The sequence below is a fragment of the Balaenoptera borealis genome, assembly GCF_965194805.1.
Source record: "Balaenoptera borealis genome assembly, chromosome: 19".
NCBI lineage: Eukaryota > Metazoa > Chordata > Mammalia > Artiodactyla > Balaenopteridae > Balaenoptera > Balaenoptera borealis.
Window position 1 is genome coordinate 16,531,011 of NC_138878.1, and position 27,917 is coordinate 16,558,927.

At 39.8% G+C, this 27,917-nt stretch overlaps 2 protein-coding genes across 6 annotated transcripts in view; one reads left to right on the top strand and one right to left on the bottom strand.

The window, feature by feature from the left end:
* Positions 1–27,917, bottom strand: part of NIP7 (nucleolar pre-rRNA processing protein NIP7) — a 68,080-nt gene that overhangs the window by 18,003 nt on the left and 22,160 nt on the right. The window lies entirely within an intron of this gene.
* Positions 2,997–27,917, top strand: part of TERF2 (telomeric repeat binding factor 2) — a 36,085-nt gene continuing 11,164 nt past the window's right edge. Inside the window, exons 1-6 of one of the 5 annotated variants that reach the window (XM_082369884.1) lie at positions 2,997–3,414; positions 15,920–16,501; positions 16,609–16,704; positions 17,339–17,469; positions 26,134–26,220; positions 27,314–27,460. In XM_082369884.1, the coding sequence (XP_082226010.1) occupies positions 16,003–16,501; positions 16,609–16,704; positions 17,339–17,469; positions 26,134–26,220; positions 27,314–27,460 (960 nt within the window). In that variant the 5' untranslated portion in view covers positions 2,997–3,414; positions 15,920–16,002. Of the gene's footprint in view, positions 3,415–15,022; positions 16,502–16,608; positions 16,705–17,338; positions 17,470–26,133; positions 26,221–27,313; positions 27,461–27,917 lie in introns of those variants that run through there. The other 4 variants (XM_082369883.1, XM_082369881.1, XM_082369882.1 and 1 more) reach the window with 4 other exon arrangements.

Sequence of the window (27,917 nt, forward strand, 5' to 3'; positions counted from 1 at the left end):
AACCTGGGCCCTGGCAGTGAGAGCGCTGAGTCCTAACCACTGGACCACCAGGGGATTCCCAGTGTGTTCTTTTAAACATGCATAAAGTCTCTACTTTGGAGAAGATACTCCAGAAACTGGTAGCACTGGGGAAGGGAACTGGGAAGCTGGGGGACATGGACAGAGGAACAAATGTCACTTTATGCTCTATGTATCTTCTGAATTTTAAAATTTTGAATATGTTACCTAACCCAGAATTAATGGGTTAGGTATTAATAATAATAATAATTATTAATATAACCCATAATTATAACCCAGGATATAATTACATTTTTTTAAAAGTTGGAAGAAGTATTTGGCAGTATTTCCAAGCACCTGGGCCCTCAAGTTGTGGGAAACGCCCTACTGTTTTTTAATCAGGGCAGGAGGAAAGGGCTAGCTCCTAGCTGTCATTCACTGCAGTCATGAACCGAAGTCATAGCATCACTCTGGGAAGATTAAAGAGGCACCAGGAGGACAGAAGGAAATAAAATCAATCTTGAGTATTTATAAAAGGCTTAAGCAGCTCTTTCCTAAATGTGAATTAATGTCAAGAGAGAATCATCTCAGGAAATGCAAGTTCCTCTCTTCAAACTTTTTGGGACCATCCCATTTGGGAATGAATTGCATACAGCCAAGTTCTTTCACAGGGAACATCTGTGTGTAGGGAAGTGGAGGGATGGGGAGAATAATAAAAAGACCATCTGACACTGAACTTGGACACCTCTTATCTTTTTTCTCAGCTTCCCTTGGGTTGTATGGGAAGGAAGGTCTATAAAACACTTACGGTTTATCGTTTGGATTTATTCATATAACATGTGAAAGTGGTAATATGGAAGAGGAGCCTGATTGAAATCTGTACTCTTTGTGAATGTTTGTATTCCAGAAGCTTCCCAGAGTTGTTGGATGATGGCTCTATGATTACTGTCTCCTTGTGGCCTCTAGTCAACCAAAGTGGAAAAAAAAAAGTTTGGCTTTGAATAACAGGTCTATAATTATTTATCTTATCTCACAATAAATTACCCCTTTTAAAATCCTACCATTATTTTTCTTATATTTTTATTAACTTTTAATTACTAGTTAATATAGGAATACAGTCTTCTTTTTTGAAAAAAATTAGAGTGTTGCAGATAAAGTTTTGGTTGTCTTTAATCATTTCCTACAACGCTAATTTAATTGGTCTGGAGTGTGGCTGGCAAGTAGTTTCTTTCTTATAGTGATTCTAATACACAGGAAAATATGAGAACCACTTGTCTAACTGATACAGGACCCCAATATTTTTGGAACTCAATACCTAGATGTTATGGGAAATATGTATATGTATTTTTAATACAATAAATGGTTTTCTTTCTCTAAGTGAAAGCTGAGATTTGCCTGTCAAGACAGATTGCATTTTAGCAAAAGCACTTCCATAAATGTTTGGGTTTTGCAAATAAAAAGCCAATTTGCAATCCTGGAATGGAGTTTGGGACAATGAGACCCTAAACTTGTGTCAAAGTTGTCATGGTTGCAGGCATGTTGAACCTCTGTAGATTATCAAGATGTGGCCTGAGAGTGGGGATTGAGGAAGAACTGATGAAGAAGTTTCTTGGCTAGAGACAGAGAAGGCTGTCAAGACCCTTCTGGAAGGTAAGGCTGAGACACTCAAGGACTATGCTGTCCAACACAGTAGCCACCAACTTCATGTGTTATTTATTTTTTAATATAAGTGAATTAAAATTAAATCAAATTAAAAATTCAGTTCCTCAGTCATAGTAGCCACACTTAAAGGGCTCAATAGCCACATATAACCAGTGGCTACCATATTGGGTGCAAATATAGAACATTTCCATCATCAAAGAAAGCTCTTTGGGACAGTGCTACTGTAGAAATCATTTTACATGGTCTTATCCAGTTGCTAGTTTAAAATTTCCTTCCTGGGGCTTCCCTGGCGGCGCAGTGGTTGAGAATCCGCCTGCCAATGCAGGGGACATGGGTTTGATCCCTGGTCCGGGAAGATCCCACATGCCGCGGACCAACTAAGCCCGTGCGCCACAACTACTGAGCTTGTGCTCTAGAGCCCGTGAGCCACAACTACTGAGCCTGCGTGCTTCAACTACTGAAGCCCGCGTGCCTAGAGCCCGTGCTCCACAATGAGAAGGCACCACACTGAGAAGCCCGCGCACCGTAACGAAGAGTAGCCGCCGCTCGCCGCTACTAGAGAAAGCCTGCGCACAGCAGCGAAGACCCAACACAGCCAAAAATAAATAGATAAAATAAATAAATTTATAAAAAAATAAAATTTCCTTCCTGAAATGTAATTACTTGCTCTTATTACCAAGTCTTCAACACAGTATTAAAATAATAGTAACAGCTAACATTTATTGAGCACCTACATAACGGTCAGTTTTCTTGGTCGCAGACAACAGGTTCCACTCTTGCTAATTTAAGCACAAAGGGATTTATTAAAGGGTATGGCTAGCTCACAGAATCAGTAAGAAAGTTAAGAAATAGACTCTAGGCTAAACATCCAGGAATGACTCCTAAAATTATACTGCAGAACTCGTGGACAAGCAAGCCACAGCCTCTGTCACCATCCAGAAGCTTCAGAACTGCTAAGCTGCCACCACAGCTGATGTTCTAGGATCACATTGCCTTTGCCATGATCGGCCTCAGCAAAATGGATGCTTCACACCTGCCTGTCCCTCCACGTAGCTCATAGCTCTAAAGTCTCACACAAATGGAATCTAAGTCATAAACAGAACCAGAGCCGCAAGGGAGTTTGAGAAATGTCGTGTTTATCTCTCCAGCCTCTGCAATTCGGGAAGCGAGCTAGGACGGGGCTGGAATGGATTTGGAGCAAACCAGTCAGTCTAAAGTATCTGCCATGACCTGCTGTATGCCAAGTCCCGTGAACATGCGCGATCGCATTTCTTTCTTACAAGAATTCAGGGAAGAAGGGCCTATAAATCAACCCTCCTTGACAGAGAAGGACACTACAGGAAATGGTGGGGCACACGTATGGTCTTAGTTGTGCTTGGGGAAGTTAGAAGAGGGCCCTCTGTCCACTCTGGGAGAGAAGGAAAGTGGAGCAGGGAGGGGACAGCTGCCTGGAGAAGCCAGGATGGAAGACGACTTCACAGGAGAATAAAGCAGCAGTCCCAAGGTGACAAAGGACAGCCAGAATGAATCTGAGAACTCACGAGTGGTGCTGCTGTACAAATTCATGCCAGATTCCGGAGGCCCTGCCCTCTCCACAAATCCATGCTGCCTCTGGTGGAAAGAACCAGAACTTACACACGCAACAAAGACACAAGAACACTTGCCTGGCTACATCCCAACAACCCCAGTTGCACCTGTGGCATGGAACAGGACTGCAAAAGTAAAGAACTCAGCAGGAAAGGCTTCCAGAAGGAGGTGAGTTTTTAGTGGGTTTGAGAGGAGAGGTGTTAGCGTATGCATGGCTGTCAAGAGGCAGAGGGTTTCAGATGAAAGAACTCATCTGTCCTCACGCCAAGACTCATGCCAAGGCTGAAAGGGGCAGCCACTGTAGCATATCAAAGCAGTGTCCTTGACTCAGGATGAAGGAGGTGAGTCAGTGTTTGGGAGAAAACAGTAAATAAATGGGCTGGGAAGGGAACTGATTGCAGGATAAAATCACGTGAAACCCTTCCTATGATTACAATTATATTCAAAAATTAGTAAAGTATGTATCAAAAATCAATTTGGAACAGAATGAAAATCTCGGGAGTGGGTCCTAGACATCTTCTAACAACCACTCGGGGTTGATTCTCCCGATTTGCCTGTCCTGAGGGCTGTTCCCAATCTCAGCTCTCCTCCCCTGTGATGTAGCTCAAGCTTTTGGTGTATGGGGGCTGGGGCCCCTTTGCCACATCATTCCTTCCTGGAGACATTCTAGTAGGATCAAAAGGTACCTAAGCCAGGGAAAACAATAAATCTCAAGGAAATGGGACTCTTGGAGCTGGGAAATTCAGAAGAATTTGAGAAAGGGGCATCAACACCCCAGAAACATGGTGGCATGCATGATTCTTATTTTGCTTAAGCTTTATCAAACAATATATTTTAACAAGTCTTTCCATCTGCCAGGTTCAATGTTAAGCAATTTAATAATACATTATAAATAAATAAATAAATTCTCTTTCAGTTAAAAAAAATAATAATAATACATTACATCATTTAACCCTCAGAGCAATTACCTAGACTAAAGGCTATCCTCATTTTACAGATGAGAAAAACGAGACTTAGAGGTCCCACAGCTAAGAACTGGACTCCACAGCCCACTGATTTAACCATCCTGCTATGCTGCCTTGATCTCTTCTTCCTTATTTGTGTTTTCCTATTATTTTTCACATGTTATGTTTGTATACTTGTCAGCTCCAAAAACTAGAAGTTTCTTAAAGTGCAATGATCAAGTCTAATTCATCTTTTGACACCCTTACCCCCAGCACCTGATGGAGACTAGCAAGCACATAGTAAGTGCTTAATATACGTGAGCTAGACAGAGCTTTGTGACACAATAATCATTCACCTTGTATACTTAAACCCAACAATTCTTGCAGGTATTCAGTTTCCAGCTAGCAAGTAGATGAAGTGAATCCTTTCATTAATATAGGACCATGGTCAAGTGTGAGGGTCTTGGAGCCCAATAGTCACAGGTTTGAATCCTGCCCCAGCCACTTCTTAGGGGTGTAATCTTAGGCAAATGTTAAAAGAAAAAAAAATTTTTTTACAATTTATTAAGAGTTATCCATTAAAAAAAAGCACTGGTGTTGGGGCATGAAAAATAGCTGAGAAAGTTTATGATTCAGATGCTTAAATATATATATTAAATATGTATTTTACAAAAGTGGTAGATGCGTTGTTTCCCAGAAGAGTTCAGTGTCTTGCTAGCAGGCCTGCTTACCCTCTCAGGCCCCGCCTACTGAGAAAGACCCAGCAGCAAGAACAGGGACTAGTGGTTAAATGTTAACTTGTGTTTATTTCTCTACAACTGCCTGCTGTTTAATTTGGCCAACCCAGTGAAGATTCTTTCGTAAGCCTGTGTGTAATTTCTAAACACCAGACCTTCGACCTTTACACACATGCTAAACATTTATAGAGTGGGAGAGTTCTCCTTTTTCTCCATCAGTGGAGTGAATAAATACCAACATCCTCCTCTCCCCCCCAAAAGTATTCTTTGATCTACACTACAGATAAACCGATAATAATTCATCCTGATCAGCTAAGGGCTGTAAAGCAGATTCTTTGATAAGCCAATTAATTTCAGAGGGCACTGGGGCTTGTTTCTTCCTGATGCTGATTTAGATTCTTAAAGTCATAGAACTTTAGAGCTGGAAAGAGATCTTTTAAATTAGCTCGTCAAACTGTCCGATTTTAACAGACAGTTAAAATCTGTTAAAACCAGATGAGAAAACTGTGAGCTGCAGAGAGGGAAAAGGCAGCGTAGACACATGTAGAGATGTTAAAGAAGAAAGAGCCATATAGGAATTGCTTTGTCACAACAATTTCTACAGCATTTTAAGTTTTCTGTGGGATTGCTTTTTGTTTTCCTTTATAATCTGGTGATGCAAGTATAGTGTTTGAGCCTGGAATTGGAAATCCGTGGACACTGATGCTGTTTTGCACTGACGTCAGAAATATCTGAGAATCACTGCTGCCCCCTGCTGGAAATTTAAAATCTCCAGGTTATGTGGACTTCCTTTGAGTCAAAAAAATTAGAAAAGTAATATTTCCTTAGATTAAGAAGTTTAAAAAGCATGAAAGGGTATAAAGAGAAATATGAACTCTGCCTCCTTTCAATCATATTTCCCAGTGATAACTGTCGTTAACAACTTTTTTGGAATATTCTTCCATATTTTTTCTACTTATGTGTATTTGTATATATCTATGCATAAGTATATATATTTTACACACAAATAGGACAATACTATATGCACTGTTTTGTAACATGCTTTTCTCTTTTTTCCTTAATTTATTTTACTGATTTTCAATAGGTAATACATTCAAACTAATCTAATCTAATGTTATTTCAATTATACCTCATTTTATTTATTTGTATTTATTTATTTATTTATTTTTTGCTGCGTTGGGTCTTTGTTGCTGCGTGCGGGCTTTCTCTTTGTTGCGGTGCACAGGCTTCTCATTACAGTGTCTTCTCTTGTGGCTGAGCACAGGCTCTAGGCGTGTGGGTTTCAGTAGTTGTGGCACGTGGGCTCAGTAGTTGTGGCTTGCGGGCTCTAGAGCACAGGCTCAGTAGTTGTGGCGCACGGGCTTAGTTGCTCTGCGGCATGTGGGATCTTCCCGGACCAGGGCTCAAACCCATGTCCCCAGCATTGGCAGGCGGATTCTTAACCACTGTGCCACCAGGGAAGTCCCCTCATTTTAAAAAAAAAAAAGACATATATCTTGAACATCTTCTCAAAGCAGTATATATTGACCAACCTTGTTTCTTTCAATGACAGAATAATATGTCATTGCTTGAGTGTATCATAAATTATTCATTCAGTCCTCTTTTGATGGAATAAAATGTAAATCTCTATAAAAGTAAGGACTTTATTATTTTTCTTGTTGTTACTGCTGTCTCTTGTAATGAGAATAATGCTCAATAAAGTTTGTTTAATGAATGAATGGACATTCTCCTAGTTTCAAGTATTTTTCTGTTTCAAAAATGCCGCCCCAAGCCAGCAAGCCGCAACTAAGGAGCCCGTTGGCTGCAACTAAGGAGCACAAGTGCCGCAAATAAGGAGCCCACCTGCCGCAACTAAGACCCGGCGCAACCAAAAAAAAAAAAAATGCTGCCCCAAATAACTTTGTGTCTATATTTTGGGGCATAGGATAAAATCTAGGAAGAAGTGTAGGTTCAAAGGCTTGCAAATTTTAAATTTTGATAGATGGTCAAATTGGTACTTTTAATGAAGAATGGATCCAGAGGTTTAATAATCCTATCATTCCCATCCCTGACTGGGCATCAAAACCAGAATCTCCCAGATAATTTAATTTAAAATAACTCCTTTCTGCACATTCCTTCTCTGTTCTAATTCATTAGCTGCTGGGGGGAGGGAATCTGTATATTTAACAGCCCTCCCCCCCCACCGTGATTCCAATGCACACTCAGGACTGGGGACAGCACATTACCTACCCACTTCTTGCTACACTGCAGCAGATGGAAATGTGCTCCTCTATCCTAATCTTAACATGGTTACTCATTTGTTATTCACCTGATGCTTATCGAGTGTCTACTGTGTGCAAGACCCTATGCTCTCTCTCCCAGAGGTAAGATTGTACAGGGGATGTGGTATGGATTTCGCCACTCCCATGGGTGGTAGTGCTGTGGGTGAGCGGGTGAGTTCGTTGGCAGTATGTGTGTTGGCTGGTGGCTGGGGTTTGGGGAGGGAGCAGTGTGTGGGTGAAACTCAGGAATCCTGCAGCACTACAGTGGGAGGAATTTTTAAAAGGCCCAGCCCTGCCCTGGGCGACATGTCTGTGTCTAACAAACATGGAGCCAGCCCAATTCTGAGCCCAACCCAGCCCCAGGCAACTGCTACTGGGGGTCCCCACAAGCGACGCATGGGGCAGGGCACAGTGCTTTCCCTCTGGGCCCTTCTAAGCCAGATAAAATATAATGCAGATGAAACACACATGGGAAATGCGCCATGGACAGCCAACAGATTGCGGTCATGAAAAAGGATGACAGATTCCACCGTCATTCACGACCCACCCAAATGTCACATCCTCTGGCAGTTCCTGACACAAGCAGGTGTGGTTTCCATGTACTCCATAGCACTTGAAATATAACAACAGAAAGAAAAAAGGGAAAAAAAAACACCAAACCTGCTACTACTGCTACCTGAGGCTTATTATGTCAAAACTTCTAGCTGTTTTACTGGGCGACCCCATTATATTCTCCCAATAGTGCAGGGAACTCAGGGAAGTTAAATGACTAGATAAAGGCCACACAATTTGTTTAACAGAGTGGTCTTCATAATTTTTCTGCTTGCACATGCCATCAAATGATTTTGAAAAATGGTGTATCCCTAGAAACAGACACACTTATATGGCCATGTAATTTATAACAAAGGAGGCACCATAGAGAGTAGGAAAAGATCTTTTTAAAAAATGGTGCTGGGATCCCTGTATACCTACTGGGAAAAAAAAAATGAAATTGGACCTTACTTCACGCCATACACAAATATCAAATCCAGGTGGATAAAGACTTAAATGTGAAAGGCAAAAATCTACAGCTTTTTAGAAAATAGTATATATCTTCATGACTTATGAAGGAAAGGATTTCTTCAACAAGCCACTGACAGCGCTCATGATATAGGAAAAGAATGATAAATTCAATTACACTAAAATTACACAGTGGTTCTTAAGTATACTCCATAAAGAGTATAACAGATAAACCATAGAGTGAGAGAAGAGATTTGCAACAAATATAACAATATGCTCAACAGACGGCTGCAATATTAGGCTTAGGCACCAGTGTTAAATGGAACTGCTTTGGAAAGCAGCTCGGCATTCTTTGAATGTATATTATATTTTACAAGAAAAAAAAGAAAAAGAAAAGAAACTACTGCCTAAGAATATGTATCTCCTTGCACAATTTAAAGTTGACATCTAAAAGTTTTTCATCTTATTTACTTTTTTTTTTTAAACTTGTTAAAAGAATGCCCATAGCAACCTTATATGTAACTGCCCCAAGGTGGAAACAGCCCAAATATCTATGGAGAATGGATAAATTGTGTATTTTCATACAATGAAACACTACTTAGCAATAAAAAGGAACAGGGATGAATCTCAAAAACATGGTTATGCAAAAGAAGTCAGACACACAGAGTACCTACTACATGATTCTGTTTATATTAAATTCAAGAACAGACAAAACTAAGATGTATGAAACCCAAAGAGCAGTTGAGGATGCAGATTGACTCGAAAGAGGCATAACGGAACTTTCTGGAGTGGTTCATCATGTATTAACTAGATACAAAAGATGTAATTTCTGCACATTACAGATCTTAACATTTAAAAATAAAATTGTTATATCACTGTCATAAATATATCCAATGAAATATAAATACCATAGTGACTTGATATCCACTATCCATTTAAAAATAAAAAGATATGGACAGGGACTTCCCTGGTGGTGCAATGGTTAAGAATCTGTCTGCCAGTGCAGGGGACACGGGTTCAAGCCCTGGTCCCGGAAGATCCCACATGCCGTGGAGCAACTAAGTCTGTGCACCACAACTACTGAGCCTGCGCTCTAGAGCCCATGAGCCACAACTACTGAGCCCGTGTGCCACAACTACTGAAGCCCATGCGCTTAGAGCCCGTGCTCTGCAGAAGCCACCTCAATGAGAAGCCCACGCACTGCAACAAAGAGTAGCCCCCACTTACCGCAACTAGAGAAAGCCTGCGTGCAGCAATTAAGACCCAATGCAGCCAAAAATAAATAAACAGATAGATAAATAAATAAAAAGATATGGACAAGCCCTTATTGAACAGTCATTTGGTTTTCTGTTGTTGTTGTTTTGCTGTTTTGGGGGGAGTTTTTTGGCCTCGCCGCAAGGCACGCAGGATCCTAGCTCCTGGACCAGGGACCATATCCGTGCCCCCTGCACTGGAGCGCAGAGTCCTAACCCCTGGACTGCCAGGAAATTCCCCTTTTCTTTCCAGGTGTTTTTTTTCCCATACATTTTAAATCATTCTTTTTCTCCTTGAAATCCATGTCTCCCACCAAATACTACTCTGATGTAATATATTTTTCTGTTTGAAAGTCCCTTATTCATCACCTTATTATTCTGCAACAATGTACAACTTAACCTTAAAAAATATATTATGCCCACAAGGCTCTAAATATCAACAATCTTCTTTGGGCTTAAGTTAGCATTATGATTATTAGTTATACATTAATAATATTGATCAAAGCAGCATAAAATTATTCCCACTGAAAATTCATCTCTTAATGAAATGAATAAGAGAGTAGTTAATGGGACATTAGTTAGTTTTTTGAATTATGCCTTTATTTCCATCTAAACTCGGATTCTAAGCTAATAACATACATCACAGTAAAATTTAGATGGTAATGCCTTATCTTTTGCAAAGTGAGAGAAAAGATGATTGGGACAGGGAAACACTCAGGATCTCTGACCTTGGTGTGTTCTCAGATAGATTAGTTTTAAGAATGAGAAAACATGAAGGCTGATCCCTCTTGAAAAGGCTTCATGCCCAGGGATACATGAAATTCCAGTTTGAAGACCTCCAGTTTAGAGTGCGATGGAGACGGAATTCTAACCCAGGTATGCCCGACTCCCAGCCTAGATTCTTTCAACCTGCCCCATACAATCATAATTTATTCCTTATCGCTTTGGGTTGAAAAACCATTTCAGAAGAATTTATTTGCAGGGCATGGGGTAGTGGTGGGACTATAGAAATAATACATAACCATTGCTCAGAATTAAAATATAGTGTCATTATTTTTACATGTTGGTCCCCCCCATCCAGACCTTGAACTCCCTGAAGGCAAGATTAGTGTTTTATCTATAGAGTTGTATCCCTAGAACCTACAGAGCTTCTACTCACAAAGTAAGACCTCAATAAACGTAGAGCAAATGCCCGTGGAGGACAAGACCATTTTTGAGTCTCTGACCTGCATGGATAAGAGGTGAAGCCAATGAGTAGCTTGGCTTTGAAGTTTAAGCTTCCCATTGTTTCCAACAGTTCCTTCCTCCATTCTTGGTTACGGAGAGTGTTTTCCCAAGCTAACATCCAATGCTTGGTGCCCTTGGCTTCAAGACAATTCCCTCGCTTAGCCTCCCAACTAGATTGCCTCTAATCCCACCTCAATGCCCCCCTCTATTGAATTTCTGTCACTCTCACTGTTGACCACAGAGAACTTTGGCCTGGGGGGGTTGGGAGGGACTAGCCAGGTGTGTGCTTGACACAAACGTCCCATGTGCTGAATCAAAAGGCCTGAAGAACTCCAGTCCACGCTGGGCTTCATTCCCTCTTGCTGTTCTCCAGCCCACAGAAGGCAGAACAGTATTTTGCAGACCTTTAGTACTCACATGTCACCTTCACAATATTTGGTACCTCCACAGGACACCTGTACTCACATCACATTTTCTTTATATTACTCATTTTTTTTTAACCTAAATACCTACTCTACTTAAGCTTTGACCTGAGCAATAATATCCAACAGTAACAGGCTTGATTGATATGTACATTTCAAGTGCATGTTTTCAAAAATTCATCATTATTAATACTTTTAATGTTGGTGCACCATGCAAGACAATCTCATGTAACATATGACAGAAGATGCTGTCCTAGACAGGGAGTTAGACTCTGGAGCTCTCTTGAGCTTCTTCTATGAGTCAGGCACCATACTAAGGCTTCATAAAAGATAACATTATTGGAGATCTTTTCCCCCTACTCATTGTAGAAAATTAGGAAAACACAGAAAAGTCTAAGGAAGAAAAACTTGAAATCTCTTGTCATTCTATCTTGGTTAATAGCAAACATATCTGGATCTAAAACCTGACTCAAACATATTCATTATGATATCTTAGACAAGTCACTTAACCTCCTGGAGTCTCAGTTTATTCATCTTTAACACTGGTAAAATGAGACCTCTTTTATAAGATTTTGGTGAAAATTAAATGAAATGACAGATGTAAGGCACCCTAGCATAGTAAGTGATAAGTAGTAAATGTGCAAAAAAAATTTTATATGATTATTATGTCCATAAATTTGTTGTCACATTATATGTTTCTACCTTTTTCTCTTCTTATTATATCTTGAGCATGAAATAATCTTTGGGTCCATAATTATTTATTTATTTTATGGGGGCATAGTTTTTATTACCAAATAAAATTCCTTACTATGAATGACTTAGTAAATAATTTTATTATCAGATTGTTTCAGTTCTAATTTTTTGTACATAATAAGTAATGCTGTGATGAAAAATCCTTGTACTTAAATCTTGGTGCTCATTTATGATTTTTCCATAGGATAAGTTTCTAAAAAATGGAATTTTTATGGCTCTTGCTTTTCTTTTCTTTTTTCTGGGTTGGTCTCCGGAAAAGTTGTACTGATTTACCTTCTCACCGGCACTGGCTGAAAGTGCCTGTTTCACAGCACCCTCCCTGACACTGGGTATTATTTATTTGTTAGAACCTTACTGATTTAACTGGAATATATCAGGCATTGTTTATAGGCCTTATTTATCTTCACCACAACCCTCTGAAGGGTCCATTTGGTAGCCTCTTGTCCTTGATTGGGAAAACAAGGCTTCCAGAGGTTAAATTCTTACCCAAGCCAGTACAGGTATACATCGTTTTATTGCGGGTCACAGATATTGTGTTTTTGGCAAATTGAAGGTTTGTGGCAACCCTGTGTGGAGCAAGGCTACAGACACCATTTTCCCAAGAGCATTTGCTCACTTTGTTTCTCTGTGTCACATTTTGGTAATTTTTGCAATATTTCAAAAATTTTTATTAGCATTATATTTGTTATGGTGATCTTTGACGCTACTATTGCAAAGAGATTATGACTCACTGAAGGCTCAGATGACAGCATTTTTTAGCAATAAAGTACTATTAAAGGGGATTTCCCTGGTGGCGCAGGGGTTAAGAATCTGCCTGCCAATGCAGGGGACAAGGGTTCGAGCCCTGGTCTGGGAAGATCCCGTATGTCACGGAGCTACTAAGCCCGTGTGCCACAGCTACTGAGCCTGTGCTCTAGAGCCCTTGAGCCACAATTACTAAGCCCACATGCCACAACTACTGAAGCCCGCGTGCCTAGAGTCTGTGCTCCGCAACAAGAGAAGCCACCGCAATGAGAAGCCAGCGCATCTCAACGAAGCGTAGCCCCCACTCGCCACAACTAGAGAAAGCCCACACGCAGCAACGAACACCCAATGCAGCCATAAATAAATAAATAAAATTAAAGAAAAAAAAGAATGCATTAAAAAAAAGTACTATTAAACTAAGGTGTTTTTTTTTTTGGCATAATGCTATCGCACACTTAATAGATTACAGTATAGTGTAAACATAACTTTTATATGCGCTGGGAAACCAAAAAATTCGTGTGACTCACTTCATTGCGGTGGTCCGGAACCAAATCTGCAATATCTCTGAGGTACTCCTGTTAAGTTGTTGGGCCAGGATAAGCCTATTTGGTCCTTAACATGCTGACTGTGGCTTTTCCCCTATACCACACTGCCTCCTGCTGGTGCCCATGGAGAGGGCATGAAGTCCTGAAATTCCTCAAATCAGATTCCTTAGATGAGAGTTAGGTATTTGTGATAAGGAAGAGAGTGATGTTGGGACAACCATATAATGGTCGGACTTTGAAAAATGGGGAGAAAATTCATCAAGCTTTTCACTTAATATTTATGCAATTTATGTGAGTTATACCTTAACTTAAAAAAAAAGAAAAATGAGAAGATTTTTGATAGAGAAGAGGAGGAAAGACTTTTCAGGCAGGCAATGGGTGAGTTAATAAAAATAGCTCACACTTACTGAGTCCTCACAACAAGCCAAGCCCTTCACTAAGGGCACTGGAAATAGTAATTCATTTAATTTTCATACAATCACCATGAGGTACCTCTATTATTTGTACTTGACAGATGAAGAAACAGGGGCACAGAGATGGTTAAGTAACTTGCTCAAAGTTACATGTCTAGCAAATGGAACAGTCAGGATCTGAGGCAGGTAATTTGGCTCCTGGTTAAGGCAGGCAGACTGGGATCACAAAGTAGCCACACTCACCAAAGATCTGTCAGACTGACAGGCCTCTTCCCCTATTCTGGAATGTTCACCATACAAAGATTTTGTCAGATCAGGAATACTGTACAGATTAAGGTCCGTGTCTAATTCATTCAAGGATCCATCATGTCATTTCACGTCCTCATTGATGCTGCCAGTTGCCCTCCTGAGTTGTCCTTTAGTGACTCCAAACTTGATCTTTGCTGATTCTAGTCCAGTGGGGTTGGTAGAACAGCTTTTGAAGCTAGACCAGTTACTGGGCCTCCCATGGAGGAGGCACACCCACCCACCAGAAATGGGATTTCTCTCTTTAGTCCAGATACTGGGTGGTGAATTCCAAGAGCATCAGAGATACTGATAGTTGGCTTACATCCTATGTCCCTACTTCCTTCCTACACCACTCAAGGCCTATCCAGTCCTTTGGAAATGCCCCTTACTCACCCACTCTTCTGCCTGTGGAAGATATGGTAGATGTGGAAGACAGTGATACACACAATGAAGAAGTGGGGAACAGGCTCTCCAAGGTCAGTGTGGCAAACCCATCACAGAAATGCAAAGAAGTAAGTAAGGCTCAGGAACACGTCCAGTAAGGTGGAGGATGGAAGTGGATTTGGAACTGGGGTTGGACAAGAACAGACTTGAAAAGGAGAAAGGGACCTCTCCAGGCCTATCTACAAGGATAGAAAGGGAGAAAAGAACTCAGGGAAAGTATCCTGTGCAGTCATAAGATTATGTAGTCAGCTGTTCTGTATCTAGAAAATCATGACACAAACACCTAAGAAATGGGAAGCAGCTGTAAGAATGTTCCTGTAAATGTAAATGTAGTTTGTTGGTGGACATGAAATTAAATTTCAGTAAATATAATTTGCTGGTGGTACAGTTTTTCAACATGTATCAAAATCCTTACTCACGTGCCTATTCAATTTTATCCAACCTCAAGAAATGTGACAGGCCCTGGGCTAGGTTCTGGGATGCAGGGTAAAAAACAAGACAGAGTACCAGCCCCCAAAGGAGCTAACTGTGAAGAACGTATTTCAGGAAGGGTGAAGTAGGAGGTGCTAAGGAGGGAGCAGCAAGGGGATTTAACCTAATCCAGAAAGTCAAGAAAGGGTGAAATGTCTTTTAAGTGAGGCTTGAAGAACGGGAAGGATTTAGTTAGGCTGGAATGGACAAGATGAAGGCTCTGGGCAAATTGAGTAGTAGGTGAAAAGGAAATGATAGAAGTTGTATACACACACACACAAAACGTGAGCCCAAAATGAGGTTGGCAAATAGGCGAATTCTTCAGGCTTTAGAAGTCATTTTAAGGAGTCTGCACCATGTTCAAAAGTAAAAGGGAAGAGTGATGAGTGATGAGTGAATGTTCTGATCCGTGTTCTACTGCGTATTCTTCGACTCAGTAATTCTACTTTAAGGAAATTATCCTAAGGAAATAATTATGAATTTCTGCAACGATACAGTTAAAAGGATGTTTCTAATATTGAGACTGTCTAGAATTGCAAAATTTTGAAATAACCTAAACGTCTTACAGTAGTGGTTTAGATAAAGAAGGCGTTGGTTCATCCATATATTGGAATGCTATGTAGCTGCTAAAGATACTGTAGAAAAAAAAATTAATGACATGGAGAAATGCAAAATGAAGGTTATATAAAATATACATAGTATAATCTCAGTATTGCGTGCGCACACGCACACACACACACACAAATAGGTATACAAGACACTGGAATGCTATAAACCTAAATGTCAACTTACCTTTTCATGTGGGATTATGGCTGATTTAAATGTTAACGTGTTTATTATTTTTTCTAACTGTTCTAAATATGCTATTTTTGTAATTTAAAAACTATGTCTTAGAAAAAAGAATTAAAAAAGAAAAAACAAAAATTTAAAAAGAGAAAAATTTTAAGAAAAAAAAATTTTTTTTCTAATTATACATCTTATATGTCTTAGAGGTTCCTGCGGTGCCGGCCATATTCTATTTCTTGACCTCGGCTGGGTTAACACTGGCCTTTTGCTTTACTTGTTAAAATGTAAACTTGTTTAATAAAGTTTCCTCTCTGCATTTTACATTTCACGATTTTAAAAATGTTTAATAAGCTTCACACATTTATCTTTCAATATTTTATACACAGCCCAGCGTCTCTAGTATAGCGTTCCACAATTTCGGAGCAAAGTTGACACCGCCAACCGCCGTTGGTTTACCCGTCTGGGCAGCATGGACTTCAAGTCCCAGCAGGCATTGCGGCCGACACACCGGGAACTACGGGGTCCGAGAGGAAGGCTGGGAGCGACCGGTCCTTGCCCTCCCAGAAGCCCGCGGGCGGCTCGGAACGCCGTCCATATCATGGCCGCGGGAGCCGGGACGGCGGGCTCCGCTTCCGGCCCGGGCGTCGTGCGTGACCCGGCGGCGTCACAGTCGAAGAAGCGTCCCGGCAGGGAGGGCGCGCAGCGATCGGACGCGATGGCGGGAGGAGGCGGGAGCAGCGACAGCAGCGGGAGGGCTGCAGGCAGGCGGGCGTCCCGCAGCGGCGGGCGGGCTCGGCGGGGGCGCCACGCACCGGGGCTGGGGGGCGCCGCGGAGCGGGGCGCGGGGGAGGCGCGGCTGGAGGAGGCAGTCAACCGCTGGGTGCTCAAGTTCTACTTCCACGAGGCGCTGCGGGCCTTTCGGAGTAGCCGGTACGGGGACTTCAGGCAGATCCGGGACATCATGCAGGGTGAGGGCCGGGCCTGGGGAAGGAGGCTGGGGCTCCTGGGAAGGTGATCTGTGGGGCCCGAGTGCAGCGGCTGGGGGTCGCCGAGCCAACGATGTCTTCTTTCCCAGCTTTGCTTGTCAGGCCCTTGGGGAAGGAACATACCGTGTCTCGGCTGCTGCGGGTTATGCAGTGTCTGTCGCGCATTGAAGAAGGGGAAAATTTAGGTATGGCTATTTTTTATGTTCTTCTCTGGGCTTTACTTATTTAGGGTTACGTTGTTTTCAAACTTACATCCTAGACTGAAGGGTTCAGGGTTAAGGTGGGCTACTATGTTTCAATCACGGTGTTTATTCTCTGGCCTTAGTTTTCTCCACTTAGTATTCTGTTGGCTGCTTTTCTGTGTTTTTTATTTCCTCCCACCTGTTTCTTGCTCGCCCCAACTTTGTTGCTATCTAAAGTGAATTATGTGAAGATGGCCATTTTTCCTCCATAGTAGAGTGTTTTTAAAGTATGAACACTTTTTTTTTCTTTTCCTAAGTTGAACTTGACAGCTGTTTAGCAAAATGATCTTTAGCTTCTGGCCGTTTGTATCTGATCCTGCCATTTGAGATACAGATGCATGTATTAAAAAATAACTTTTTACCTGTCTTGAAAATTAGTCACTTGAAATTCATGGATTTGAATTTGGACCCTTAACATGTTTGTAAGCCTGTAGCCAGTATGTCAGCAGATTAAATGCAAATCTTACTATATTTGCATGTTTCTTTTCTATATATATATATACATATATATATTTGAACATAATTCTTCTGCTCTTTAGAAAATAGGTTAAAGTGAAAATTGTGCTCTTTGTCCTAGACTGTTCCTTTGATATGGAGGCTGAGCTCACACCACTGGAATCAGCTATCAATGTGCTGGAGATGATTAAAACGGAATTTACACTGACAGAGGCAGTGGTCGAATCCAGTAGAAAACTGGTCAAGGAGGCTGTAAGGCTCTATTTTAAATTTTTTTTCTTTTACCAAAGATCAGAGGTCTTTGAGGATCAGTGCTTATTTTTTGTGTGTGGGGTAGAAGACAAACAGGGATGGAGAGAGAGCAAGTGAGCACACTCAGAACACATAACTCACACACATAGATGTTATTTCATCAGGTGACCCCTTCCTAGCCCAGACTTGGAAAGAACTGTTAATGGCAGGTGCTCAGCTTTTGTGATTTTGGTGGTCTCCCTAGTGGCCCTGGCAGGAGGGGCCACAGTACACAGGAAGTGAGTTTGCATTGAAGAATGACATTTTGTAGGTTATTATTACCATTCAGAGCAGCATCGTGAAAGGGCTAAAAGTAACTGGCCTAGGATCTTGTCACCCTTGTTTATTATAGACCAAGGAGAATAGCTGGTGCCTTGGGAAATGTGGGACTGCTTTGAGCTCTTTCATGCAGTTGCAGAAAGAGGCTTAGGGAACATTCCCCTGAACAGACAGAATCAGAGGTGCTGAGATATCAGCCATTTCGAAAAACAGTAGTGGTAGAAGGCTGGCGCAGGCAGTGTTCTCGACAAGAGAAAAGCTTGTAGAGTGTCTAGGAATTTGGGACTGGAACTATGTCATGGCTCAGGTAGCTTCAAGTAGTGGAACTTATTTATATTTAAAACATTGAAGCAGCCATGGAAACCAGTCAGAAAAAGCTTTTTCTTCTCCAATAACCAAGGCTGGGGGTGTGGAAGCAGATGCAGAGGTGGGGACTGAAGGACAACAGCTCAGCATTGCCTTGGCGGTAAAAGTAAGGAAATTGGTAAGAAAAGATAACAGCACCTCGTAAAAGGACGGGATCTTGGGGGCGGGGGGGGGGGTGGTAAGGGACAAAACCTTGTTTAGCAAAGACTTTCTGTCCCTTGGCTATGTGCTGGGTACTCAGACACCCTGTTTAAAAAAACAACAGTTAAAAAACTGTGTGTGGGGTGCAGATATTTTATTTATTCAGTTAAGGACCTTGGGCAGGAACTACTGTTGGTCTTACAAAGAATGCTTAGAAAATTCCAATTCCAAGGAGGAATGATTGCAAGAATAGATTTTTAGTATAGGTAAGTCAGGTTTGTGTTGGAGGTAAAATACCAGAAAAGACATATTAGCAAGGGAGGAGAAATCCAGGGCTACTTTCAGAATAGCTAAGGATATTTTGGATGGGAAGAAGTGGTACCAGTTCAGGGTAATTCATGTAACTACTGTTAAGTAGCCAGCTAATTCAGAAATGTAACTCCTCCAGAACACAAGGGGTATAGATCTGTCTTCTGGCTGCTCTTCTGGTAGAGTCTGTGGGCTTTTATCTTTCAGTTGAATATTTATTATTTAAGTTCATAGATCTCTTGTTTGGGGGCTTCATTAGGAAAAATCTATTAGCAAAATCCAGATTCCCTTAAAATAGTCAACCATTTTCTTATGTTGACTCCCTTCTGCTTTTTCATTTTCCACCAGGTACCAGATCTCTTGTTACTATATTACTGTTAACTGCTGTGTAACAAATTAACCCCAAATTTAACAGCTTAAAACAATAAATATTATCATTCAGTTTCCAAGAGTCAAGAAGCTGGTAGTGATTTAGCTGTGTTTCCTACTCGAGGTCTCTCATGAGGTTATAGTCACGCTGCCTGCCAGGGTTGCAGTCATCTCAAGACTCAACCAGGGCTGATGGGTCTGCTTCCATGCTCCCTCACATGGATGTTAGCAGGACTCACTTCCTCGCTGGCTGTTGGCTGGAGACTTCAGCTCCTCGCCTCTCCGTAGGGCTACTTACAACGAGGTAGCTTGCTTCCCCTAGAGGATCCCAGAGAACAAGAGCCCAAGACAGAAAGCTGTAGTCTTTTATAAATTAATCTCAGAAGTGACATACCACTTCTGCCATATGCTCTTGGCCACACAGACCTGACCAGCTGGATTTGTGGGTGGAATGGCACTATGCAGGAGGTGGGTATCATTGGGAGCCACCTTAGAGGCTGGCTACCATAGTTACCTTGATATCCAAGTTATTAAATGATACCGTATCACATGTCTCTTTGATTTATTTTTTTTTTAATTTCTCATTTAGTCATAGAATTTGTTACCTTGGAATGCATAGGCTCATTGAGGCTTTTTGATGCATTTTTAAGATCTCTAAAGTATCACAGCAATTTATCTTAAAGTTTATTAAATTTTTTAAAAAGTTTATCAAATAAGTTGTTTGTTAAGTTAGAGCTTCTCAATGTATGATCCAGGGATCTTTTGCAGGTCTTCGGGACCCTTTCAGGGGTCAAAAATTTCTTTATAATAATGCCAAAATGTTAGTTGAGGTTTTCAGTGCACTGACATTTACACTGATGATGCAAAAACAGTGATGGGTAAAATTTCTGGTGCCTTAGCGTGACCGTGACCAAGGCAGTGGTAAATTGTACTGGTAGTCATTGTATTCTTCATTGCCACATGCTTGCAGTTTAAAAAATAAAAAACAGCCAGTTTCAATTAAGAATGTCTTTGATGAAGCAGTAAAAATTACTAATTTTATTAAGTCTCGAGCAGATGTTTTTCCAGTATTTCGTCTGACAATATAGGAAGTTTTTCTGTAGCATTTCTGCTGCATACCAAAACATGATGGTTTTCTTCCGGATAAGTACTTGTGTGATTGAGTTGCATGCTGCTGATCTAGCTGCTTTTGTAATGGAATACCATTTTTACTTGAAATAACTGACAAACTTTGGTTATTCAGATGTGGTAATCTGGCAGTCACTTCAAGGAAAACAAGTGACAGTATTTGTTGGCAGAGGTAAAATTCAAGCTTTCAGGTGAAAATTAGAATTTTGGAAAACTTATATTCATGTGCTTGGTAGCTTCCCAATATTCAGACTTTTCTGATATGACTGATGGTGATATTAACAACTGTGATTTTAAAAAGATTTTTAACAAATGTATCAACATTTGGAAGATCATAACTCAGTAAACCAGTAATTTCCAAATGATCGATGAATTGTATTGCAAAATCATTCATGGGTAACAGATCCATTAAAAGTACAAGACAGACTAACAGATTCTAGTGTAATAACGATGAAGAGTTCACTTGCCAAAGTTTGGTGTAGAGTCAAAGAAGACTGTCCACATTTTCTGAAAGAGCTATTAAAATACTACTCCCTTTTCTAATTTTATATCTGTGTGAGGCCAGATTTTTTAATATATTTCAACCAAAACAACATATCACAACAGAAGAAATGCAGAAGCAGATATGAGAATACCATCTTTCTTCTATTAAACCAGATATTAAGGAGATTTGGAAAAATGTAAAACAATGCCACCCTTCTCATTAAACTTTTGTCTTATTAAATAAGTAACTTTTCATAAAGATATGTTATTTATGTTAACCTGTAATGAGTTTGTTATTTTTTAATGAATTAATAAATATTTTAAATTTTTCTCAGTTTTATATTTCTAATACAGTGAATACAACGGATATAACCCACATAAACAAAAGCTCTTTGGGGTCCTCATTAACAGTTTACAGTATAAAGAAAGAGTCCTGAGACCAAAAAGTTTGAGAATTGCTTCTGTAAGCTGATAATAGTATTGAGACTACGTTGGTTTTCTTTTCATAACTAAAAGAGAGATGCCTCAGATTTCTGTGAACAGGAGAGAGTAACATATATGGCATGTTCTTGGGAAGCATTTAGGTGTTGCTTTTGCTGTGCACCTTTGGTAATAGCACCTTGATTTTCTTTGAGGACCTTACCACATTTGAGGGGCTGGTGCATCAGACACAATGTCTTAAAACTTTAATTCTTGAAACAAAAAGCTTTGTCAAGGCTTTTTGAGCATCTGTGCTTCCCATAACAGCCTGGTTTCTTTGGTGAGTTTGCTTTTTTAGCCTTTCTTCACTTCTGTGAGTTTGGTTTTCTCTTCTTATGTCCTTTCTGGCCTTGCCTCCAACATAAACCTATCTCACCTATATTGAAAATCTGTGCTTGGAATTTCCCTTTTGTTTAAGTTAGCCAGAGACCATTGCTATTGCTTAGATGGTAAGAACCTTAACAGAAACATAAGAGAAGAAATTATACTTATTTCAAAAACTTTCAAGTTTTCAAAAAGCAAAGTTTGATCTCTTAAAAAACAAAAATGAAAAAACTTCCCAGGAAATTAATGCATAGTTTTAAAAAAGCTCACAGTACAGACTTTGGAGGCAGACTTTCAATTAAGATTTTGAAAGCATTCACATTTCCTTTCTTGTTTCACAAATTAAGCATAGTAGGAGCTGTGTTCCAGTTCTGGGAAAGATAGATAAGCATATTCTTCTTTCTTTTTTTTTTTTTGGCCACACCACGTGGCATGTGGGATCTTAGTTCCCTGACCAGGGATCAAACCTGTGCCTCCTGCAGCGGAAGCACAGAGTCTTAACCATTGGACCCAGGGAAGCCCTTCTTCTGTCTTTCTTAATGCAAGTATAAATCCTGGACAGAATGAATGGAGAACTCAGAAATGTAAAGGGCAGTAAGCAAATGGAGAAGACCAGAATATGAAGGTCCACCAAACTGGTGATGAGTAGATTACCATTTTTTCCCTTTCCAGTATCACCAGGCCTGGACTTGAAGGATCCTGAAACCTGGAAGTACACCCCAGGTGTGGATAGAAAGAACTCCAAGAGATGCTCTCTCTGGTCTGAAGAGCAGGAAAGGGTATCTGCTAAGGGTCAGAGAGGGTGGAAGAAATCTCTTTTTTTTTTTCCTTTTTTCCCTTCTCTATCCTAGCACCCAGGCAATACTACACTGGTAGCAGCAGTGACCCAGTGATGACAGAGGCAGGAGGGCAGGCACCTAAACGTAAAGGAAGAGAACCCTTTCTCTTTAGCAGTGGAGCTGTGATTCCCAGAAGTTGAAGTGGATTCCATTCCTTTTTTTTTTTTACTGTCTATCCTGATGCTTAGTCCTGGATGCAGATGCAGTTAGTGTGTGGCAGAATAGGGAAACTAAAGCCCCAGGAATGCAAGGCTGGTTCAATATTTGAAAATCAGTGACTGTAATTTACCCTGTTGGTCCAAAGGAAAAGCATATGATCATATCAATTGAAGCAGAAAAAGCGTTTGACAAGATTCAACATTAGTTCATGGTAAAAACACTCAGCACACCAGGAATAGAAGGGAACTTCCTCAACCTGATAAAAGGCATCTACAAAAAAAACTACAGGTAACATCATAGTTAATGGTGAAGAATGGAATGCTCTGACCTTAAGATCCAAAGTAACGCAAAGGTGTCTGTTCTCACCACTTCCACTCTACATCATACTAGAAGACCTAGCCAGTGCAGTAAGTCAAGAAAAATAAAAGGCAACAGATTGGAAAAGAAGGAATAAAATTGTCCCTTTTTCCAGATGACATGGCTATCCATACAGAAAATTCCATGAAATATACCAAAAAAGCTATAATAAGTAAGTTTAGCCAGACTGTAGGATACAAGATCAACACATAAAATCAATCATATTTTCATATGCTAGCAGTGAAATGAAATGAAAATGAAAATTCTGCAATGAAATTACCAAAACAGTTATTTACAATAGCTCCAAAAAAGAAAAGAAAAATACTTAGGTATAAGTCTAACAAAACATGTGTAGGATCTGTATGTGGAAAAAAACAAAATGCTGATGATGAAATCACAACCTACTAAATGGAAAGACATACCCTGTTCATGGATTGGAAGACCTAATATAGTTAAGATGTCAGTTCTCTCCAATTAATCTATGGATTTAATATAATTCTAATCACAATCTCAGCAGGATTTTCTGTAGATACAGACTGATTCTAAAAGACATATGGTAAGGTTAAAAAAAAGACTAAACTAACGAAAACAATTTTGTAAAAGAAGAATGAAGCTGGAGGACTCACTACCCAATTTTAAGAATTACTATAAAGCTACAGTACTCATGACTGTAGATATATAGATTCGTGGAACAGAAGAGAGTCCAGAAATAGACCCACACAAATATGACTGATCAATTTTTAACAAAAAATGTGAAGGCATTTCAATGGAAAAAGATATTCAACGGAAAAAGGATAGTCTTCAACAACTGGAATTAAAACAATTGGATGTCCCTATGCAAAAAATAAATGAACCTTGACCTACAACTCATACCAAAATTGATTCAAAGTGGATCATAATATGAATGTAAGATGTAAAGCTATAACTTTTAGAAGAAAACATGAAAAAAAAACTTCATGTCCTGAACTTAGGCAAAAAGTTTTTAGATATGACACTAAAAGCAAGATCTACAAGAGCATAAAGTGGACTTCATCAAAATTAAAACTTCTGAGAAAAACACTTCAGAGAATGAACTCTCAAAATGAACAAGAAAACAAACACCCCTATTTAAAAAACAACCAAAGAGAATACACAGATGGCAAATAAGCACATGAAAAGATGCTCATCATTTAGTCAATAGGGAAATACAAATTAAAACCACAGAGCATACTGGGACATACCTATGAGAGGGGCTAAACTTTAGAAACTACTAACACTAACAAGTGCTAGTGTGAATGTGGAGCAACTGGGACCCTCATACATTGCTGATGGGGTGCAGAATGGTATAGCCATTCAGGAAAACAGTTTGGCCATTTCTTATAAACATGCATTTTCCAAATGACCCAGCAGTCCCACCCCTGGGTATTTACCTTAGAGAAATGAAGTTATGGTCACACCAAAACCTGTACGTAAATATTTTAACACCTCTATTCATAATCACCAGAGTTGCAGACCACCCAACTGTTTTTCCAGTGGGTGAATGGATAAACAAACTGGTACATCCATACAACAGAACACTGCTTCATCAATAAGATAGCAGGAACTACTGATGATGCAACAACACAGATAGATCTCCAGGACATTATACTGAGGGAAAGAAGCCAGACTCAAGGCTACATCCTTTAAAAATTAAGCTGTGTGATTTCATATATACTGTATGATTCCGTTTATATGACATTCTGAAAAGATGAAACAGTGAAAAGATCAGGGGTTAGGGATGGGGAGGAGGTGACTACAGAGTGCAGCACAAGGGAGGTTTATTGGATCCATGGTTTTTTGGTATCATTGTGGCGGTTAAAGAAGTTGATAACATGTGTTAGAACAGTATGCCAAAAAAGAGTTAATTTTACTTTATGCAAGTTAAATAACACTTTAAAACATAATAGGACCTGGGACTTCCCTGGTGGTCCAGTGGTTAAGACTGCCTTCCAATTTGGGAGGTGTGGGTTCGATCCCTGGTTGGGGACCTAAGATTCCAGTGCCTCGTGGCCAAAGAACGAAAACATAAAACAGAAGCAATATAGTAACAAATTCAATAAAGACTTTAAAAATGGTCTACATCAAAAAAAAATCTTTAAAAAAAAAACGTAGTAGGACTTAAACGATTTATAAAAAGTAAAACCTTTGTATGCTTCAAGAAAGTAAGTATAGTCTTAGTATTGTTTTTCTGCTGAAAATGATGTAAAAGTGAATATGATGATCTGATTACAATGAAAAGACTTATTTACTTTGTTCCCTCCCTGGCAGTAGGAACTTAGTGTTGTGCCTGTTCTTCAGAAGCGTTTGACACCAGTTTCCTTTGCCCTTTATGGCTGTGTTCAGCATGTGGAGGACAGAAGCACCAGAGATTTGTACTTTCTGAATTCCCTTGCTAGTCCTCCTTCTCTTGGTCTGTATGTTTCTCCTTAAATTCTTCCCTGTGAAGACTGAAAATAACTATGGACCAGTTTTCCTTCCCTTTTTCATGTGTGAGATAGGTTTCTTTGAGACTGGATTTAAGGTAGCTACTTTATCCTGTTAGATAACTCCAGGTGGTCCCAATTTTTCCTCGCTTTTCTAATTTTTAAAAAAAGTGCACATATGTTTTTTAAATATCCTTTTTATTTTCAATCACTGTTATTTGCCCTCTACATATGTTCTCTTGGGGTTTCTTGACCGAAGGATTCTCCTTTTTCTCTGTGGCTGATGAGACCTTCTCATCCTACCTGAAACTTTGTCCTCTTTCTTTGCTGCTTGTGGCTGAGCTGGGTTTGTTTGTCTCAGCAATTCCCTGCACACTTTAACTGGAGTTGGCCCGCTGTGGTTTACAGTATGAGAGGCTGTGCTGGTTCTCCTAGCGAACTGGCCTCAGGCCTTTCCTGAATGGAACTAACAGAACTCTGTGGTCAGCAAAGTATTCCCCTCCCCCCCACCACCCCGCAACAGTATCTCCTCCTCTCATTCCCCCCATTACATCAAAGCTTTTGCATCCAAAAAGAACAAAACCAATTGTTCTGGGGACCTGGGATGACTCCTGTCCATTTTGCCTTTCCTTAGGAGGCCCTATTCAGATTGGGTAAATGGTCTGTAATCCAGGAGATCAGATTTTGCTTTATCAGCTATTTTTTTTTTAATCCAATGTAACGTTGAAAATCTACTGTCTTACACACTGAAAGAGAGGGTACGGTTGTTCATACGCTTGAATAATAATTGTTAGTTTTTAAATACAGGAATTTGATAGAATATGAAAAAGTTCTTGGGTATGTAAAACTCAGTTTTACTTTTTAGTTGAGCTTATTTTGATATTTGATATTCTAATTATACCTTTCATTATTACAACAGTTTAAAAAAAGTCTTTTTCTCCCTTTTGTAGGCAGTCATTATTTGTATCAAAAACAAAGAATTTGAAAAGGCTTCAAAAATTTTGAAAAAACATATGTCCAAGGACCCCACAACTCAGGTAAGTTTGATATATTTTTGCTCCCATGACCTAAATCCAGCTCATTGCCTTTTGTGGGGAAACAGGGAAAGGGTTCCCTGTCAGGAATGTTATCTAAATATTCACCTTTAAACATTCAGCACCTTGAGCATGTTGCCTTTTATATCCAGAATAACTTACTGTTAGAATGATGTAAAAGTGAATATGATGATCTGATTACAATGAAAAGACTTATTTACTTTTCAAAAATTTGTTTGAAAATTTACATAAATCATTTACTTGCCCATTTCTGTCAGGTTTCTGACTGAACTTTAGTGATCAGCACTGGTATTAACACTTCTGACTTCACATAAACGCTGATCCTGCAGACTTGAGAATCTGCCTTGGTGAGGACTTAACTCCTCTATTTTCTGGTGTCAAAAGCTCTGTTGGTACCCTGCTATTATTTTTTTTCCTTTATAAATATAAATTTTCAGTTTTTGAAAAGGTAATACATATATGTAATACAACATTCGAAAGGTACAACAAAAGAGCTTAGTGAAAATTCTCTCATGTCTGACTCAGCCGTCTCGTTCCTCTCCTTAGAGGCAACCAATGTTTTTTTCTTTTATTCTTAACAGAGATATTCTGTGCATATGCAAGCAAATAAGTATGCATGTGTGTATATATACAGACATACACATATATCCATTCTTCCTGTTCTTCCCATATACATATGTGAGCATATTCTACACACTAATTTGAGCATTTTGTAAATTGCTTTTTTCCCTTAATATATCTTGGAGATCTTTTTATATTAGTACATAGGGAGCTTTTCATCCTTTTTGGTTTTCTTTTTTGGAAGTTTAAAAATCTTTATGTAAAAGTATAAAGGTACTTTAGATCCTAAGTTCTTCATCCTTTTTTTTTTTATAGCTACATAGTAACCTACTGTGGCTGATCAGTAATTTTTTGACCTGTTCTACATTGTGGTAGGCTTCCCTTCTTATATGTGTACCAGTGATATTCATTGACAGCATTGTGAAAGTTCTGATAGCATTGTTTTAACTCATCATCATTGAATTTTTACTGGAGTTTTTCTTTCTCACGTTGCAAAAATTGGTCCTTTGTGTAGAAGCTGAGAAATGATCTCCTGAACATTATCCGTGAAAAGAACTTGGCCCACCCTGTTATCCAGAACTTTTCCTACGAAACCTTCCAGCAGAAGATGCTGCGCTTCCTGGAGAGTCACCTGGATGATGCAGAGCCCTACCTCCTCACGGTGGGGCTTGGCCTTCTCTTCCCATAACTGTGATGTAGCCTGGAGGATGTGTAGGCAATTAGAAAAGGACAGCTCTTTTTAAAGTGAAAAGAGTAAATGTGTAGAAAAAACTGAATTATATGTGCTATCTTTCTTAATTAAATTCCTTAAATATTCAGAAGCAGAGATCCTGGCAGAGGCAAATGCAACATTCCTGGTTTCCCTCACCTCCCATTTTTACTTCCTCTATGTGTGATTCATCTGTGTGGTTAAAGTAGGAGAACATTCAATTACAATTGATGGTGGTTCTCAAAGGAGATGAAATCTGAGTTAAGTTTGGGAGAGGAAGAGTGGTTTGATAGATGTGGTATGATGGGGTTGTTAACAGGAAGGAGGCATAACTGGAGAAAAGTGTGACTAGAGTATGATTAGCAAGAGAGGCCAAATGAAGACATACTTTAACTGGATCAAAGGGATA